This window comes from Pezoporus occidentalis, unplaced genomic scaffold (genome assembly GCF_034315485.1).
Source record: "Pezoporus occidentalis ecotype Australia unplaced genomic scaffold, CSIRO_AGI_Poc_V1 ctg159, whole genome shotgun sequence".
Lineage (NCBI taxonomy): Eukaryota > Metazoa > Chordata > Aves > Psittaciformes > Psittacidae > Pezoporus > Pezoporus occidentalis.
Genome location: NW_026913415.1, coordinates 2,850,443 through 2,866,274, shown reverse-complemented (window position 1 = coordinate 2,866,274; position 15,832 = coordinate 2,850,443). Strand labels below are relative to the sequence as shown.

Here is a 15,832-nt window from a genome sequence, read left to right as displayed (position 1 = left end):
GGAATGTGAGCACATAAGATTCTGTGCTACTGGTAGAGAAAGTGTTGGAGAATCAATGAGTGTGAGAGAATCAGATTTGCAAAATACCTTTCTCTGTAGCACTTGTGTGTGTCTGCTTGAGGTGAACCATTGGCAGCATGAGTGCATGTACAGTTGCACACATTGAAGAGGAGAACTGCTTGTGGCTGAGGGCTCTGCAGCACCCATCCTCTGACAACTGTCAGGATGAGAGTCCTGGCACACCATGGGGTTTTGTGTGTGAGGAACAAAACAGGTTGTTGTGAGGTGCTATGGTGAAAATCTGGATTCCAGTCTTGGCTCTACAACGTTCTTCCTGATAAGCAAGTCAGCCTTCAGCGATGTTGTGTTCTTTGCTCGATTTTCAGTGTGGATGATCTGTAACTTTATTGTTGCTGTTGCTACTGTTGGCAAAGGAATGTTCCTTAGCTCACTTAGCTGGTTTGGTCCTCAACAACAGTTTTAATTTTCAGAGACTACATGCTGCTTCTGAACATCTGTCACTTGCTATGCTGTTGGCTAAATCATGCTTCACGTTAACAGAAGAGTTGCGTTTGAGTCACAGCGTGTTAGAATTTGGTGGATTTTACACTGGGTCTGTACAGAAGTGTTTAGAGTGTTTCTCTTTTCTGTGAATTTCTTGGATAGATGGCAGGCTGCATCATGATGGTGACCTGGAGAATAAAATGTTGCGTCACAGTAAAGATCAATAACTATGATTCTATCAGAAAAGTGCCTTATTTGCTTTTATGCTCAAAGTTTGTATTTCAATTCTGTGTAGCTATGTTATACTGGACAGCAAGTTGTCGGTGGCCTTTGGAGTGCATCATATTGTGGCAACCAGGAGTGTGATAAACCTGTTTTTCCAAAGGTTATGTGCAGTTTCACATACTGGAATCGGTATGAATGCTGTGCTACGCTTGCCTCATTCCCTGGAGAGTGTGTGGGAGATGGAAACCATGACCCTGTTAGTTGTGTTGGTTTACTGTGCTCCCGAAGGTGTTCAGTTCTGCAGTGATGAGTGTATTATCAGAACCTACCTAGAGAAGGATTATGGGATTCTTTCACCTACCTCCTGCAAAGCTGCAAGATGATTAAGCTCTTGCAAGCTTCAGAGGTCTGACCAAAGCATGCTGCTCCACCTGGGATGGTCTTGTATAGGCTGTGGCTGTCAAAACAGTCATTAAACTTGAGGGTAGAATTGCAGTAATTTTCTGTGTTTGAGAAACCACGTATATTTTAGTCAGTGGGACTTGGTACCTCACCAAATAAATGCATGAGTTGTAAAAAGTATCCTTGTTTAACCAAGTCAGGCTTTGACTTCAGGAGGAGTATAAGAAAATGAAAGCTAATACAAGCTTGCTTTCTGTGGTCTCTGTTTAGGTGAGTTCTAGTGAATAGAAGACGTCCTTCTGTTTATATGCATTGAGTAAGTTAATAGTATGCTGCATGCAATCTTAAAATTGAAAAGGAAAAACAATTTGGAGTTTTCCTTTTGTTCAGTAGAGATGGGTAAAGTTCACTTTGCTTTCTTCCTACCTCCAGTATTAAATTGAATTGTTAAGCCCACCCCCATTGCATACACTTTTCTTGTCTTTTTAGGACCCTGGATCTCTGAACTCCTGGATTCTTATAGAAATGACATATCTTTTACATGTAAAAGTGCAAATTTTCACTTGAACTTGGAAATGAAATGTTAGAATGTTGTAGTGTGTTCAATAACTCTCCGTACAGCAGAGAAAATGGTGATGTCTTGATGTTTGAAAATGCATATTTAAGTTTTAGTAACTTGAGTAACTTCTTTTCAAGAAGCTGTAAGCATCAGTGGTTTATGGATGTCAAGCTCAACTTTAGCTCTAAGAATATCTTCTCAAATCCTGATGGTTTTGTTAATATTAATTCCATGGGTATTTTTCCCTCTAAAGGCAGTTGACACAGCTGAAAAATTCACAAGTAGTGAATGATTGACTTCATTTCAGATAGTATGTACCAAATTGTAGCTGATTGTAGAGTTTAATCTCTAGTATTTGTTTTAAATGTTCATGTAGGATGTGTATATGATCCCTAACCAGTGGGACTTGATTTGGTTTTGGTTTTTTAATCAAATCCTGCTATTTAATTCAAACAAACTTAGTAGCATCAAGGTGTCTGCTGAGAGAAAGACATCTGTGATTTGAGATCAGTTACTTGACTGTTTATAGCTGCAAATATGTTCACCTTGAAAAGACTCTATTAGTCCTCTGAGAAGTCTTACTACAGTAGGATTGGCTGACTTTGTCACCTGGAGTTGTGTGAACTAGAGCAGTCTCCTGCTTGCCTTCTCAGAGCAGTTAATCTGTTTAAAAGATCTGTGGGTTTGACCTTCTGTTGGTTGGAAATAAAGGCAGGTGGACAAAACGTTTTGGGACCAAGAAGATACAAGCTGGAAGTGCTGATGAACTGGGTTCTGTCAGTGATGGAGATTTTGCAAAAACTTAGAATGAAAAAGGAATCCAATTGGTTGAGCGTTGTTCAGCCAGTATATGAAAGAGTTTTAAAAGGAAAGCCCTCCCCAACACCTTTTTAATCTAACATGATTTGGAAATTAAAGAAAAGATCTATCAGGGTGTAATTGTGGTATTTACATGATGATGCTGAAGATCTGTGTTTAAACCTGCTTTCCTACCATTTGGCTGTGACAAAATGGTTGCACTATTACCTTATAGCAAACTGTGTGTACAGGTTGTGCTAGTTGTAGGGATTTGAGCATAATGTGCTGTTTTAATTTAGGAACTTCTACAATACTGTTGAAATGGTGTGATTTAGAAAGAGCTCATTTAAAGTCTCTTACATCAAAATGCTGTTGCTGTAGCTTTACAGAACAGGATAAAGATTATATAACACTGCAAGTAAAACAGGCTTTTGTTAAGGATGAGAAAGCTTAGATAGGATATACTTAGCTGACAGATCTGTATCCGGGAAAAGCTGTCTTAATGTATGTGTTTCTGGTATCTGCTGTCACTTTTTGCTGCCTTTGTTTTTTTGGTAAGCAAAATTGTTAGCAAAATATAAGTAGACCCTTTTTCAGAGGATGCAGTGGAACATCTGAGCAGTGAGATGCTGTGTGGATTCTTCTGATACACTGTGGTTTTCCTAAATGATTCAATAGGTTTGGAAACTGTTCCAGTGGTGGGAGCATGGGGCTTTAGTCTCTTTGTATTCTGTGTATTTATTAGCAGGCTAAATTCTTTTGCTGCATTCTGTTACAAAAGCATTTGTATTGACAAAGCTCCCAGTCTGTCCTGGTGTTAATACAAAGATTCTCTAGAAATGATGATCCCATGAATTGTAATTGTATCTGGGTTGGCTGTAAACATCCAGCCTTTGTCCTGGGGCCTCGGTACATGCGAGGTGTGATGTCATGTCTTACTGAGCAGTTGCATTTGCTTTCCAAGCTGTACAGCATGCATTAGCCTGTGGAACCACTGGGGCCTTTGCCCCTTGTGATGAATTTTTGCTTTGACTTCTAGCGAGCAGGAAAATGTGACGTTACAGCAGTTACATAAAACATCTCAAACACTTAATATGGGTGATACCTGTGCAGCTAAGCTAATTACACAACATCACTGTATGTCAGGTGTGTTGTGAAAGGCCAAAAGTGATGGGGTTTTAGCCACTGAGAATTAATAGTAATAAAATAATTACTATTCTAGGGTTCCTCTCTCAACGTGCTGCTTTTGTATTTGAGAAGCTTGTGTTCCTTGCATGACATAACAGCTTAAATCCATCTCTCTATAGGGTGCAGATATGGAAGGAAAAGCTGACTTAAGTCTCTTGACAGAATTAGGTTGTGTTTAGTTCAGGTATTTGACCTTACAAGCCACATTAGTTTTTCATTGCGTGTTACGGTGTTACAAACTCATGAGCTTGTTTAAATCTTGAGATCAGAATGTTTGAATTTTGTATGTGAGTTCTCTGTTTCAAAATATAGTGACTCATCTCCATGTGAAATTCAGCTGTTCCAAAAATACAGCTTACAGACCCTGAGAAGCTTAGTGCCGTATGCATTTTTAATTAGTTAAGTGAACATATTCATTGTAAGTCTGAAGAATTAGAAAGTGTTGCCACCAACTGGAAGCTTTTGCTTTCATTGCAAAAAATGGAATGAGTTAGAATGAGAGCAAAGAGGGAGGAAGGCCTGTCATTCAGGACAGAAGGCATTGGCACATTCAAGTGGCCACTGAAATTAAGCACATAGTGGCATTGCTTGTTTATCAAATCTGCACTGTCAGTCATGTCCCGCTCTGACAAAGGGTTTGCTGCAGGTGTTTTGGAAGAGATTTTTCTGTAGGCCCCCAGACTGGGAGGGACTCTGATTGGAACCAGCAAGTGTTCTACTGTGGGTTCGTTCATTAAATCCTTCTGGTGGGTAGAGGAGAAACAGAGTTGCCAGAAAAGAATGTAGACAGTGAAGAGTTGAGCTTTACTCTGTGAGCAGCATCAGATTCCAGGTTCGGTTTTGAGCAATAGACTGACAGACATCTGTCTTACAGAAATCATTGCAATTAATAGACTTGCTTGGACTAACATATATAAAAATGCTTGATTAAAAAAGGCCAAAAATAACTGTTGAGAGAATGCACATTTCAAATGTTGACTGTATCTGGAGAATATTTTTATCCTAATGAAGATTTCAAGAAGCAGATGGCTCAATAAGTCTTGGAAGGGGTTTTGTTTGTTCTTTGTATTTAGTGATGGGGGATGTTGGTGCAATCTCAAGTCTTGCTAGTAGTGTTTACCCTATTTCATTTCCCTTAATGGAATGAGCTTGCCAGAGCAGTTCAGGCCTCAAAACCAGCTGGTTCAAACAAATCTTTGGGCAGTAGGGTCACAGCAGAGTTTCCTTTCTGATTTTGTCCTGTGCATAAAGATCCAGCGTTTTGAGGTGAGAATATTACACTATTGCAGAAGACTACAGGTGGGTTGTGTGTTATTGAGAATAAGGAGAGTGAGACAATACCAGTACAAAACCTGGAATGATTTTAGTGGAATGTAGCTCCTAAAAAATAATAGCTTGGGTCCTGAGTGGCAGATGGGAGTTGAACCTTTTTGCCTATCAAGAATAGGTGTCCTAAGGTCTCTGCTTGGTCTATGGTGTGCCTTGAAGGGAAGCTAAAGGACATAAACAGTTTGTCTTTAAGTAAAGATACCAGGAATATTGTGTTCTCTGAAGGTATTTGCTGGCTGTGATTTCAAAAATAAATATAAACCTGGGGGGATTGAGCTTGTTTAGAAATAAGTTAATGCAAAGGCTGCAGTTTTCAGGCAGGGATTTTAGACTTCTGGAGCTAGAACATGCCTGGAGTGTGATGGTCTGTTCTGCCAAAGCTGATGTCCTTGATCTAATCACACAGTTTCTGTTAGGAGGTTCAGCTCTTCAGCTGGAAGGTCAGTTAGGCAGTAAGCTTTGTATCATTCAATGCCAATTGTAACGTGCTTGCCTCTTTGTCTTAGTTTTCAAATGCCTCGTGTTCTGCTGTCTGATAAACCCAGCATCTTTGAAATGACAGGAGCTAGTTTAGGTTATGAAGGTCTGGATTCTTCTTTTGGGACTTGCACTTGAGAGGTTGCTAAGGCTAAGTTTGCTTGGGAATCACTAAAGCCCAGTAGTGTTACTACTCAGGTAGGGATGTTGTCTTCTTCCTGTGAAGCTTCTTACAGTTGTCTTGAAAATTACAAAGCAAAAAATAATGCAGTCAAGAAAGAGTGTAGTTTCCTAAGTATGTGGTGGAGTCACCTATCAGAGTAGCAGTAGGAGCCTTGACTCTTAAGTGCTGGAGAATAAAGCATGATTTATTGCTGCTGGAATGAGAAATACGGAATTTTTCCTTTAAACTGCAGTGAGGGAAATGAATGAAAATTCCCTCCTGCTATTTAGTAAGACCTGGGGATATGAAGATAATATCTGGGTGATAAAACTGAGGTTCAGCAATTTGTCCTCAGCTACTAGAATTTAATTAAATGGGTGAGAAGTAGAGAATGCCTTAACCGAAAGAAAATAAAGTAATCCAAACCTGTCAGTGATCCGAAGGGACACTTGCTGTTGAGCTGGAAGCTACGTGGTTTCCTCCATCCTCACAGCGTTGCCAAACGTGTTAGGAAAAAAAATGGAATTGTGTTTTGAAGCCTCTAGAAAGGAGGCAAATGACTTTGTCTGCTTTCCATAGCAAAGGTTTTCTGAGCACCTTTGGAAGGGCTGCATGCTGTGGCAGCTGAGTGAAAGGGAAATCACTTGTCATGGGTTGTATGAGCAGTTGCGGGCCACACCTGTTCCATGTGTTGTAAGTGCCCTAAGCGTGGCTTGTTCTGGAAAATCATCTGTACTTCTAATCCTGTGAACCCATCTGATCTCACTGTCATTCAGATGTGTGTTGGCACCTGCCTGACAACTGTACGACTTTAACGATGGAAGAGAGTCAGTCTGTAAGCTTTCCCGATAGACTTGTGTATAATACATTGCTTGAGTAATCTTTCAGTAGTGGAAAGTCCTCTATGAGCCTTGATGGTACAAAGATCAAATTGCAGGGTTTTGGAATCATGATCTCAGTGTTGGTCTGCCCTATGAGGCGGGAGCTATGGATGGACTGTGTGATGGACTTGAGCTGTGTTGCCTCAGTCTGAGGGCCAGTGCTGGAATGGTTTGAATGGTGCTGTTTGAGAAGGCAATCTGGAGGCTCCAGGTGTTGTTGCCTTCACAGCTTTTACTTGGAAGAATCTGTGTTTTTATGACAGACTGGCACCCATCTAGTTTTATTCTTTGATGTGTACTAGTTGTGATTTCATAGTTTGGTAATGATCACATCTACAACATTCCTACATTTGTCCCTCCTGCTCCACCCATCCCCAGGGTTTTAAGCTTTTCAGCACTGTTTCTTATCTATGTCCATCATCTGATAAAGATGAAAATAGGATGAAATACGAGAAGAACCAGTTGGCTGGATTTCTTTCAGCTTCTCTTGTGTTGCCTAAAACTGCTGTGTTAAGAGCTTCTCTGTTAGCTGACTTAAGAGTGAGATAAAAGGTGATGTTAATACTGTGTTGTGGAATTTTGGGGGTGAATGAGTTTTAAAAGCTTTATAGTTTTGTGTTGTTTTTTTTTTTGTTTGTTTATTTATTTGTTGGGTCTTTTGTGTTGTTTTTTAACAGGAGTCTTACCCCTCTTCATCACCAATATGGTTTGTAGAATCAGATGACCCAAACCTGACTTCAGTCTTAGAGCGTTTAGAAGATATTAAGAAGAGCAATACTCTGGTGAGCAAGTGTTTTGGTTGTTTTGGGTGTTCATTGAGCTTTGTCACATTATTAAGCCATCAAATTAGTTCAGTTTGGGGTTTTGGGGGAGTGGGGGTGTTCGTAAATACTAATTTCTGTTCCAAAAAATGTATGAACCAAAAGTAATCCAAAAGATCTGGGGCAAGGAGGGGAAGATGACTTAAATGCTTGTTCTTAAAAAAAAAAAAGTTACATTTCAGCCCCAGTAATCACACAGTTTAAAGTTTTCTGAAGTAATTATGCAGTGAAATGCTTGAGAATTTAAAAATCGCTGAATAGCTTCTAGAGGTTGCTTTGCACAGAGATAGTTATGGAGCAAAAGCTTTGTGTCCTTGAGCATGTGTAGTCTTCAAACCATGACTGTAATAGAAAGAATTTGCGGTTTCAGTAAAGACACCTTGGCTCGATAGCTTCTGGTGCATCAGAACATTCCTTAGATAGTGATAACAGTGTTGTGACTTTGGATGATTGCTGCTGAAAGAAGGTCTTTACACAGATTCTAATGGTAGTTTTGTATTTCAGAAAACTATCAGGCATTATGTCTTATTTGAGTACCCTTTTGATCTAGAGATAAGAGGGGTGTGTGTATATATATATGTAAACTATACATATATATGTAAAATTAACTTCCCATTCTCTGTGGGAGAGAAAGTGTCCCTGAATATTACTTAGGGATACATCTCAGTGCAAATGTACTTTGTTCCACAAAGAGCAGTAGTGCAGCCTACTGACAAATTCAGTGATTAAAAGTGTTGGTTTTCCTCTCCAAATTTAGTGTTATGGATATTAAATAGCCCTTAAGAATGATCTTTATTAACAGATGATTTTAACATTTTGGAATTATTTTTGTGTACACGAACGCATGAATGCTCATGATGCATGCAGAGCAAACCCGCAGAATACTGCTTATTGTATGAATTATGAGCTGGCCTTCGTATTTGCCTGGTCTTGGAAAGAATTGGGAATGTTTTTCCTCATGAAATCGCTGACCTATAAAGTTGTCTGGGCTAACGTTAAGCAAGCACACTTGATCTTCGATAAGGATGTGTAAATTTCTGTTTCTAAAGGATATTTAGGGTGCATATGACTTCTAGCAGGAATAACTGGAAAGCTAACAAGTAAGTGAGTCTTCATAGCCTTGCCATAATTAAAAACAAAGGGGCACTGCAGAGGAACATTAGGGTTTTAATGTGCTGTGTCAGGTTTGATCACAGGAGACCTAATGTCAGCTGTGTATTTTCTTCTTACAACCTAAACTTTAGACTAAACTATATTCAGAAGAATGTGAGCTCTCTTAGTGTTTGTGACACCTGCCTAGGAAGACCTATGCCAGTATAGTCGCAGAAAATACGACCAAATCACCTTTTTTCTTCAATAGACTTTTCAGAAGATTTTCCAGCTTGAAGCTGCTGTGGCTGGTAGCTTCAGACTAAAGCTTTTAAACAAGATATTTCCTATGTTTAATTACCTACAGGCTTGCTTGCAATAGGGAAGAAAGCTTTATCACAAACATGCATAGGACGTGCTGTGCTGAATTGCATCTGCACATAGATTGCTCATGTACGTTTTAAGAAAACAGCTTCTGGTATCAAGATTGTACTTGCCCATGTAAAAGCTGATGGGTTGATGTAATAGACACCTGTGGATGGCCCATTGCTTTCTCAGGAATCCACCCCACATCATGTATGCCAAGATGAAGACAGATCGGAGTGGTTGAAGAGACAAATACTTTACAAAATCTGACTTGTTTTTTTTGCTCAAGGGGCTTGGTTTTGTGTGTTTGGGTTAGTTTTTTCTCCCTACAACTTCTGCCTGTGCAGTTCCCTCCCTCCCGTTCAACAGTGTTGGAGGAACTTACATGCTGACTTCTTGGAGTCAGGTAGGAAGGGATAAGGGACTACACGCAGAAATCCAGAAGCTTCTGATTTATCATGCTGTCTCCTAAAAACTTCCTTAGTTCAGTTTAAACTTTTAGAATGTTCAAAATCAGTTCGTATTTAATATATTGCAGCTAGGACATCATTTGTGGCATGTTGTTCTGAACTCAAAAAGCCATTGGAACACTCAAATTTTGAATAGGAAATTGCATTGGACTTTCCCAGAAGCTCAACAGAGCATGGCAACCGTGTGCTCAAAGCACTGCTAGCACATGTATCCTCATTTAAGCATTCTTAAGGGTTATTCTGGCCTTTCTCCTTGCTTTTGTCAGGTGTCACCTGTTTGGGAAACTGAAGAGCATGCTCTTCAGGCATAAAAGTTTGACAGGGATATATATATACACGTATGGAAGCCTTGCTGTTTGACATGTTAAAAGGAAAATTCTTTTACTATGTTAAAATCATGCCCACTTTCCTTGGAAAATCTTCGGTGGGTCTGAAACTGTGTTACTTCCCTTGGGATCAACGTGGTGCTGCTTGCTATGAGCATTTGTCAAAATGCAAAACATGTGGAAAGGTTAAGAATGTGATCAGTGCTGATAGCATTAGGTTTGGACGCTTTAGCTGCCTGACTGTCCAGATTGAACAAGTTCAAGTCAGCAGATGAAGGGGCTACAGAATTCGCTCTGACCCCTAGTGTCTCCTGGATTCCCTTCCACATCCTGAACATCAGCATTACTTGAGATGCATAGGTAGTGAAACTGAGAGCTGCCTTCTAGTGGCTGTGTCAAGCAAAAGAGAAATCCTGCTTCAATTTCATGGTTCTTGTGTTATAGATAGAAGAATAGTTATATATAATCGTTATATAATAATATTAGATAGTGGAAGTTATAGTTGCAAATTTAGTTTCAAATCTTTATGGGCTATTAAGTAGAGCTATACATGATTTGGACGTTTTCTTTTTAAAGCCAATAGTGAAATGGGTCTAAATTCAAATGGACAGCTTTTACTTCTCATGCTCTCCAAACCTTGAGGGCTTAAATTTGCGTGGAAGATGCCAAAAGTATAGAATTCCTGGCATAGGTGTGTGTACAACTTGGATGAGCTGTTGTCCCTAAGCACACTGCTGCTGTATTAAGAATTTAGATTTAGTCCCACATGATGGCATTTCAGGAAAGAACGTTGGCTCTTGCAGGCTACCAGTGCAGCAGCAACTAATCATGTACTGGGGTTCATAGAGACAAAATGCAGGAAGAAGCTGTGCTTTATTTACTGAAACTGCCCACGGCTGCTGAATGTGAGCCCAGTTACTGTCACAGACTGCCTGGTAGCTCAGAGTGGTCACACTCCAAGCAGCAGTTATTTCTTCTCTCTGTTTCCTCTTGTATTCTTCAGCAGTTTACTTCGGTGGTGGGCTAAGATTTATTGATTCATTTATTTTTACATCAATATAGTGTGTGTATATAGGTAGATAGATGTATGTGGAAGAATAAATATGCCTATATTTAGACTACTGAAGCCCATGTTTCTTGGTGATAGAAAACAAGGTGCTTCATAGTGCATCCAGCAGTATATTAATATCATTAAAGCTGTCCTAAAATTAATGCTCTCATATGGTGTTAGAAAGATCCCTTAATGCATAAAAAGGCCTCCTAATGTAAGATGGGCTTCAGAAAAAATGTTCTAAACTGTTTTCTATTTGCAAGGTGTTAACACAGCAAGCAAAAAAAATTCCAAGGTGTTTTTGTGTCTAAACCAGCATTATGTTGTCCAGGAGAACTACCAACTTCTGAGAACTCCTGAAGCATTAAAAGTTATTATTTGTTTTATATATATATTTATATATTGTTATTTTCATATTAATTCTGATCTCTGTAATTAGGTTATAATTTTGTTATTGTATTTGGTCACTTGAGCATTTACCTTATGCGGGTATTTACATTGCTCCTTTAGTACCTTGCGGATTATACATCCGAGTTCCTGCTTAGTTTCTGCTTTAGGCAGTTTGTATTACAGCGAAAGTACTGGTTCACTGATAGCCCACTTTCCTTCAGTAGCTGCAAAGCGCGTGTTAAGCATTCGTTTTACATCAGCCAAGCATGTGAAGTTAGCCTGGAAATGCATGTGAATTATTCCTACATGGCAGAAACCTGCTATCCCTTTTGATACAGTCTGTTCATGTGCTGCCAACACATACCAAATCATGCTAGGCCCTGCTTAGAGCAGGGGGTTGGATTAGATGACTTCCAGAAATGCCTTTCAACCCAAATTATCCTATGATTTTTGATACATGTGACCATAGCATAAGGGATAACAGTGATAGTGATCCATGGCAGAAGGATCAAGGGTATGACTACTGTCTACATACTATTAGACCTGTGATTTTATCTACCACCTCACTTTTTGATTAAGCTGCTTTCTGCCTGCTAAAAGACTTCCTGATGTTTCAAACGCCCAGGAAGTTTCAAACAGGTGTAGAGTCTTGACACTGGTGAGAAAAGTGATTGTTACAGAAAGCTTCTGGCAACATAAAACTATCACATCTCTTGAGTATATTCAGAAGAAATGTGTTGCTGATACACCAGTTCTTTTGGTGTCACCTGCTTTATTTTTGAGTGAAGGATGGCTGTCCGGAATGATGCAGAAACAGCAAATGTGATATGATGGAGAGAACGTCATAATTCTTGTAGTGCAGGCTGGTATGTCAGTTTGTGGCCTCTGAATATGTAACATTCTTATTAACCAGCAGTATTGAATTCTGCTGGAGAAGGGAAAAGCATTGAAGCTTTCAGGTAGCATGAGGGCAACATCTGCTTGTCACTGCTTGGAAAGGAGTTCTTAACCCTGGAGAGGCTCAATTTTCACTTGCAGTAGGGTAAAATGAGAGCATTTAGACTTGGCGATAGCAAGATTTAGACATAGAATATTTTGGAGTGACTAGATTTCTCTTGGATACCTTCATTTATTGTGTGTGTTAAGAAACAGAGTATGCAAACACTAAAGAGTGTTGTAGAAGCATTGTTGTTCCAGGATGATATAATCTGTACTGGACCCTGGCTGAGGTCACATTGCCTGAGTCCCCTTCCTTTATGGAGTGGGGGTTGCAGCTCTAAGTGTAACTACTAGTAGTGCTGAAGGGCAGGCATACAGAAATGGCTGTCTTGCACGCTGCCTTCTACAAGTGGCAGTGTACAAACTCCCTCCCTTTGGTGTCTGGAAGAGAAGTCTGTAAATGGATGTGTAATTTTTGCAAGCTTCACCTAGGCTATCATTCTGCAAATAATAAGGCATTGACCATCTTGCAGATGTATTCCACAGCTCTTCGTTTTTCTGGTATAGCCATGCAAAGAGATAACCATGGACGTTAGGAAATGCAGTGTTTTATGGTCTTGGCCTTAATTAGGAATCTGAGGCTGCCTGGAGAAAGTTAACAGCTATGGAAATCCACTTCATTAATGTGGTGATTGAGAAGCAGGCTTTGTTTCTTTATTTCTGCAGAACTAATTGATGTTCTGGAGAGCACTAGAGTGAAGGAAAGATGTTCCATATTTTGCAGTTAACAGAACACAGTCAATGTAACACTGAAAGCTGGAAACAGAAACCAGTGGTAGTAACAGATTGTGCCTCAACCTGATACAGGATGCAGCAGGCCGGGCAAGCAGACTGCTTGGGCTCTAGCCGAAAGTTGGCTGGTTTCTATGCCTTGTACAATGTTTGTCTTGCTTCTAGTGCCTCACTGGAGTGTGCTGTAAAAGGATTCAGGATGTGGAAAATCAGACTGTTCCTCTTTGGTTTTTTGAAGACATGGTTCTTTAACCTAGGAAACTGGAATGGACCATCTTGTCTCAAGGAATATGACTGTTTGATTAATCTCTAGTGATTTGTGGCTGAGTCACCTATGCCTGGAATGGATGATGCAGGTTATTCTTTTGCTCATGGCTTTTTTCACTTGACACTAGGAGATGAATGGGAACCATCTTTAACTTGCCATGTCCTTGGTTTCCCATTCTGGGGATTTTATTACAATGACCACAGAGAAAAAGTGGGGTCTTAGAACAGTATTCCAGTGCGTACCGATTTTAATGTTGTACGCTGAAAGTTCAGTGCCAGCGTGTGAGGAAAATTCAGAGTGTATTGGTTTGTGCTTTGGTTTTAATAAATGTTTCCATATTTTTTTTTTTATAGCTTCTTCAGCAGCTGAAGCGATTAATATGTGACCTCTGCAGACTATATAATCTTCCTCAGCATCCAGATGTTGAGATGTTAGATCAGCCATTGCCAGCAGGACAGGTAAAAAACAGCTATGGGTACCTCCTTATTGCAGTGAAGGAGGAGTTTTTCAATTCCAAGAAACAAGATGGTGGGAATGATTAAACCTTTTGTAAGCTAGAACTGAGATAGGAAGCGCTGTTGCTTTATGGTGTCCCCAGTCTGAATGTTGTTTGCAAATCCATGTAATAATGGTGTGATAATATTACACAATTTACTTTGCAGTTTCTGTGTGATGGAAAGGTGTGTATGTGATACCAGTGCTGTCAGTTTAATTCCCTCATAAATACTGCTCAAGCCAGTCACTGTGCATTCCTGGTGCTTCCCAGATTTTTTCCAAGATGTAAATGTGATTAAACACTGTTTACTTTTTCTTGAAGGGTGTATGGTTTTCAGTGTGCACTTGAATAAGCTATGGATGTTTTTCTTCCTCTTCAATCCCTTGCAGAGACATGGGGTATCAAGACCATGTGCTACTTTGGGTAGGGAGTATCTGAGGTGCCTTGTTCACTTTTTGTGCACTTGACAAATTAAGAGTTGTGAAGGGCTGTGAAATGTTCTAGTTAACTAAAATGTTTTGTGTTGTGCTGAAAACAGACCTTGTAACCGACAGTTTCTGTTCCTTTTTGTATTTTTTAGTAAGTTTACAGTATTTTGGTTTGCTTATACATGATAGGATGACGTGATTTCTCAAAACTCATGTAGTGTAACAGATGTTTTTCCTGTGGTGAGAATACTATAGTAATGACAAATAACTTGCTTAATTTTGGTCATGTGTCAAATTGTAACCTTATGGGACTTCTCCCTGAGCCACCCACAGAGCAGTGCAGCTATAAGGCAATAGGCCTGTAATGTTAGGAAGTAGCTTCCTTGGAGAGTCTTGCTTATGCTCTGAAAATCAAAACCAAACTCACGGCAGGTTTCTTAGCCAGGAAAGTTGGATAATTTGCAAGTTCAATAAGAATCACCTTAATAAATCAGACCAAAGATGCCTCTAGTCCTCTGCATTGTTTACAGCAGTGAGATTTCTTCTTTGCCAAAGGAAGAGTAAGCAGAGGATAAGCATATCAAAATGAATGGTTCTGAGAATTCCTGCAGCTCAAACTTCCTGAACTTGAAGTGGCATCCTGAAATGGAAAGCCATGAAAAAAGAACTCAACGTGTTGCTTTGGTATTCAGTCAAATAATGGAGAAACAATGGCTATAAGGTGATAGTAGTTGTTACATAGGTGTTCTAGGTAGGGAGACAGAAATCCATTAGGTGTTAGAGGTCTAAAGTTCATTGAGTTTTTGATTTTTACAGGTCTGCCATGTAGAGCTGTGACCTGATTTTGTAGATCATGAGTTATAACCTACTTGATCTGTTTACTCTCTTTGTGACTGGCTCAGAACAGGATATCCTTGTCTGAATCCCAAGTTTCCTCTTAGAACTTAACATGCAATTCTTTGTGACATTCTGTTTATCTTTGCTTCATGCAAGAAATCTTTTCACTGTCGTACTCCAGGGAAGCATCTTTGTGTATTTTTCACATTAAACTTCAGTCCTTTGCAGAGCTTGCTAAGTGTAACTTGTGTGTACAGTGCTTTCTCTTTGATAGGAGACTTCTTGAAAGGAAAGAACGTATGCACGATTTATGCAGAAACCTCATTGTTGTGTTACAGAATGGAACAACAGAAGAAGTTACATCAGAGGAGGAGGAGGAAGAAGAAATGGGTGAAGTATGTGTATATATGAGATTGTTGTCCTAATCTAGTAGAATTCTGGCATGTTGCTCTGCAGTGGCTGCCTGTTTGTTAAGCCAAACTGTAATGTGTAATCTCCCTAAAGTTCAACACAAAAGATATTGACAAATTAGGATGTTTACCTTAATGTCGGCTTTCACTTCCACCACAAACCTAGTGAAATTTTCTTCTTAAACCTAGATCTCAGCTGTGAGGTACTTGGATACAGAGAATTGGACATCTGTTTGTGCTTTAGTCAAACAATGCATAACCTTGTGTGCCAAATCAGTAAGTTTGCGCTGTTAACTCCTATTTCAAGCAGCATATGAACTGGCTCCAGTACAATTGAAAGCAGACTGGTTAAGAGTAAATCAGTTTGCTGATTCATGAAACAGGTGAGCTAGTTTTTAACTAGAATACCTTGAAGGAAATGGAAAGACATCAGAAACGGCCACACTAAACTTTAAGGGACTTAAGTCACTGTCTGACAACACAGTGCTACTTTTAATGAGCTTTGCACTGTGTGAGAACCACCCCTTTGACCTTACTTCTACAAGTTAGCATAGCTCCAGGATGCTTGCTTTTTAAACCACTGTAATAAATAACCTTATTATAGGAGAACAGTTCTGACTGCT

At 39.6% G+C, this 15,832-nt stretch overlaps 1 protein-coding gene across 4 annotated transcripts in view; it reads left to right on the top strand.

The window, feature by feature from the left end:
* Positions 1-15,832, top strand: part of UBE2Q2 (ubiquitin conjugating enzyme E2 Q2) — a 47,918-nt gene that overhangs the window by 8,029 nt on the left and 24,057 nt on the right. Inside the window, exons 2-5 of one of the 4 annotated variants that reach the window (XM_062612246.1) lie at positions 7,204-7,308; positions 13,392-13,496; positions 15,138-15,194; positions 15,399-15,485. In XM_062612246.1, the coding sequence (XP_062468230.1) occupies positions 7,204-7,308; positions 13,392-13,496; positions 15,138-15,194; positions 15,399-15,485 (354 nt within the window). The remainder of the gene's footprint in view (positions 1-7,203; positions 7,309-13,391; positions 13,497-15,137; positions 15,195-15,398; positions 15,486-15,832) is intronic. The other 3 variants (XM_062612249.1, XM_062612248.1, XM_062612250.1) reach the window with 3 other exon arrangements.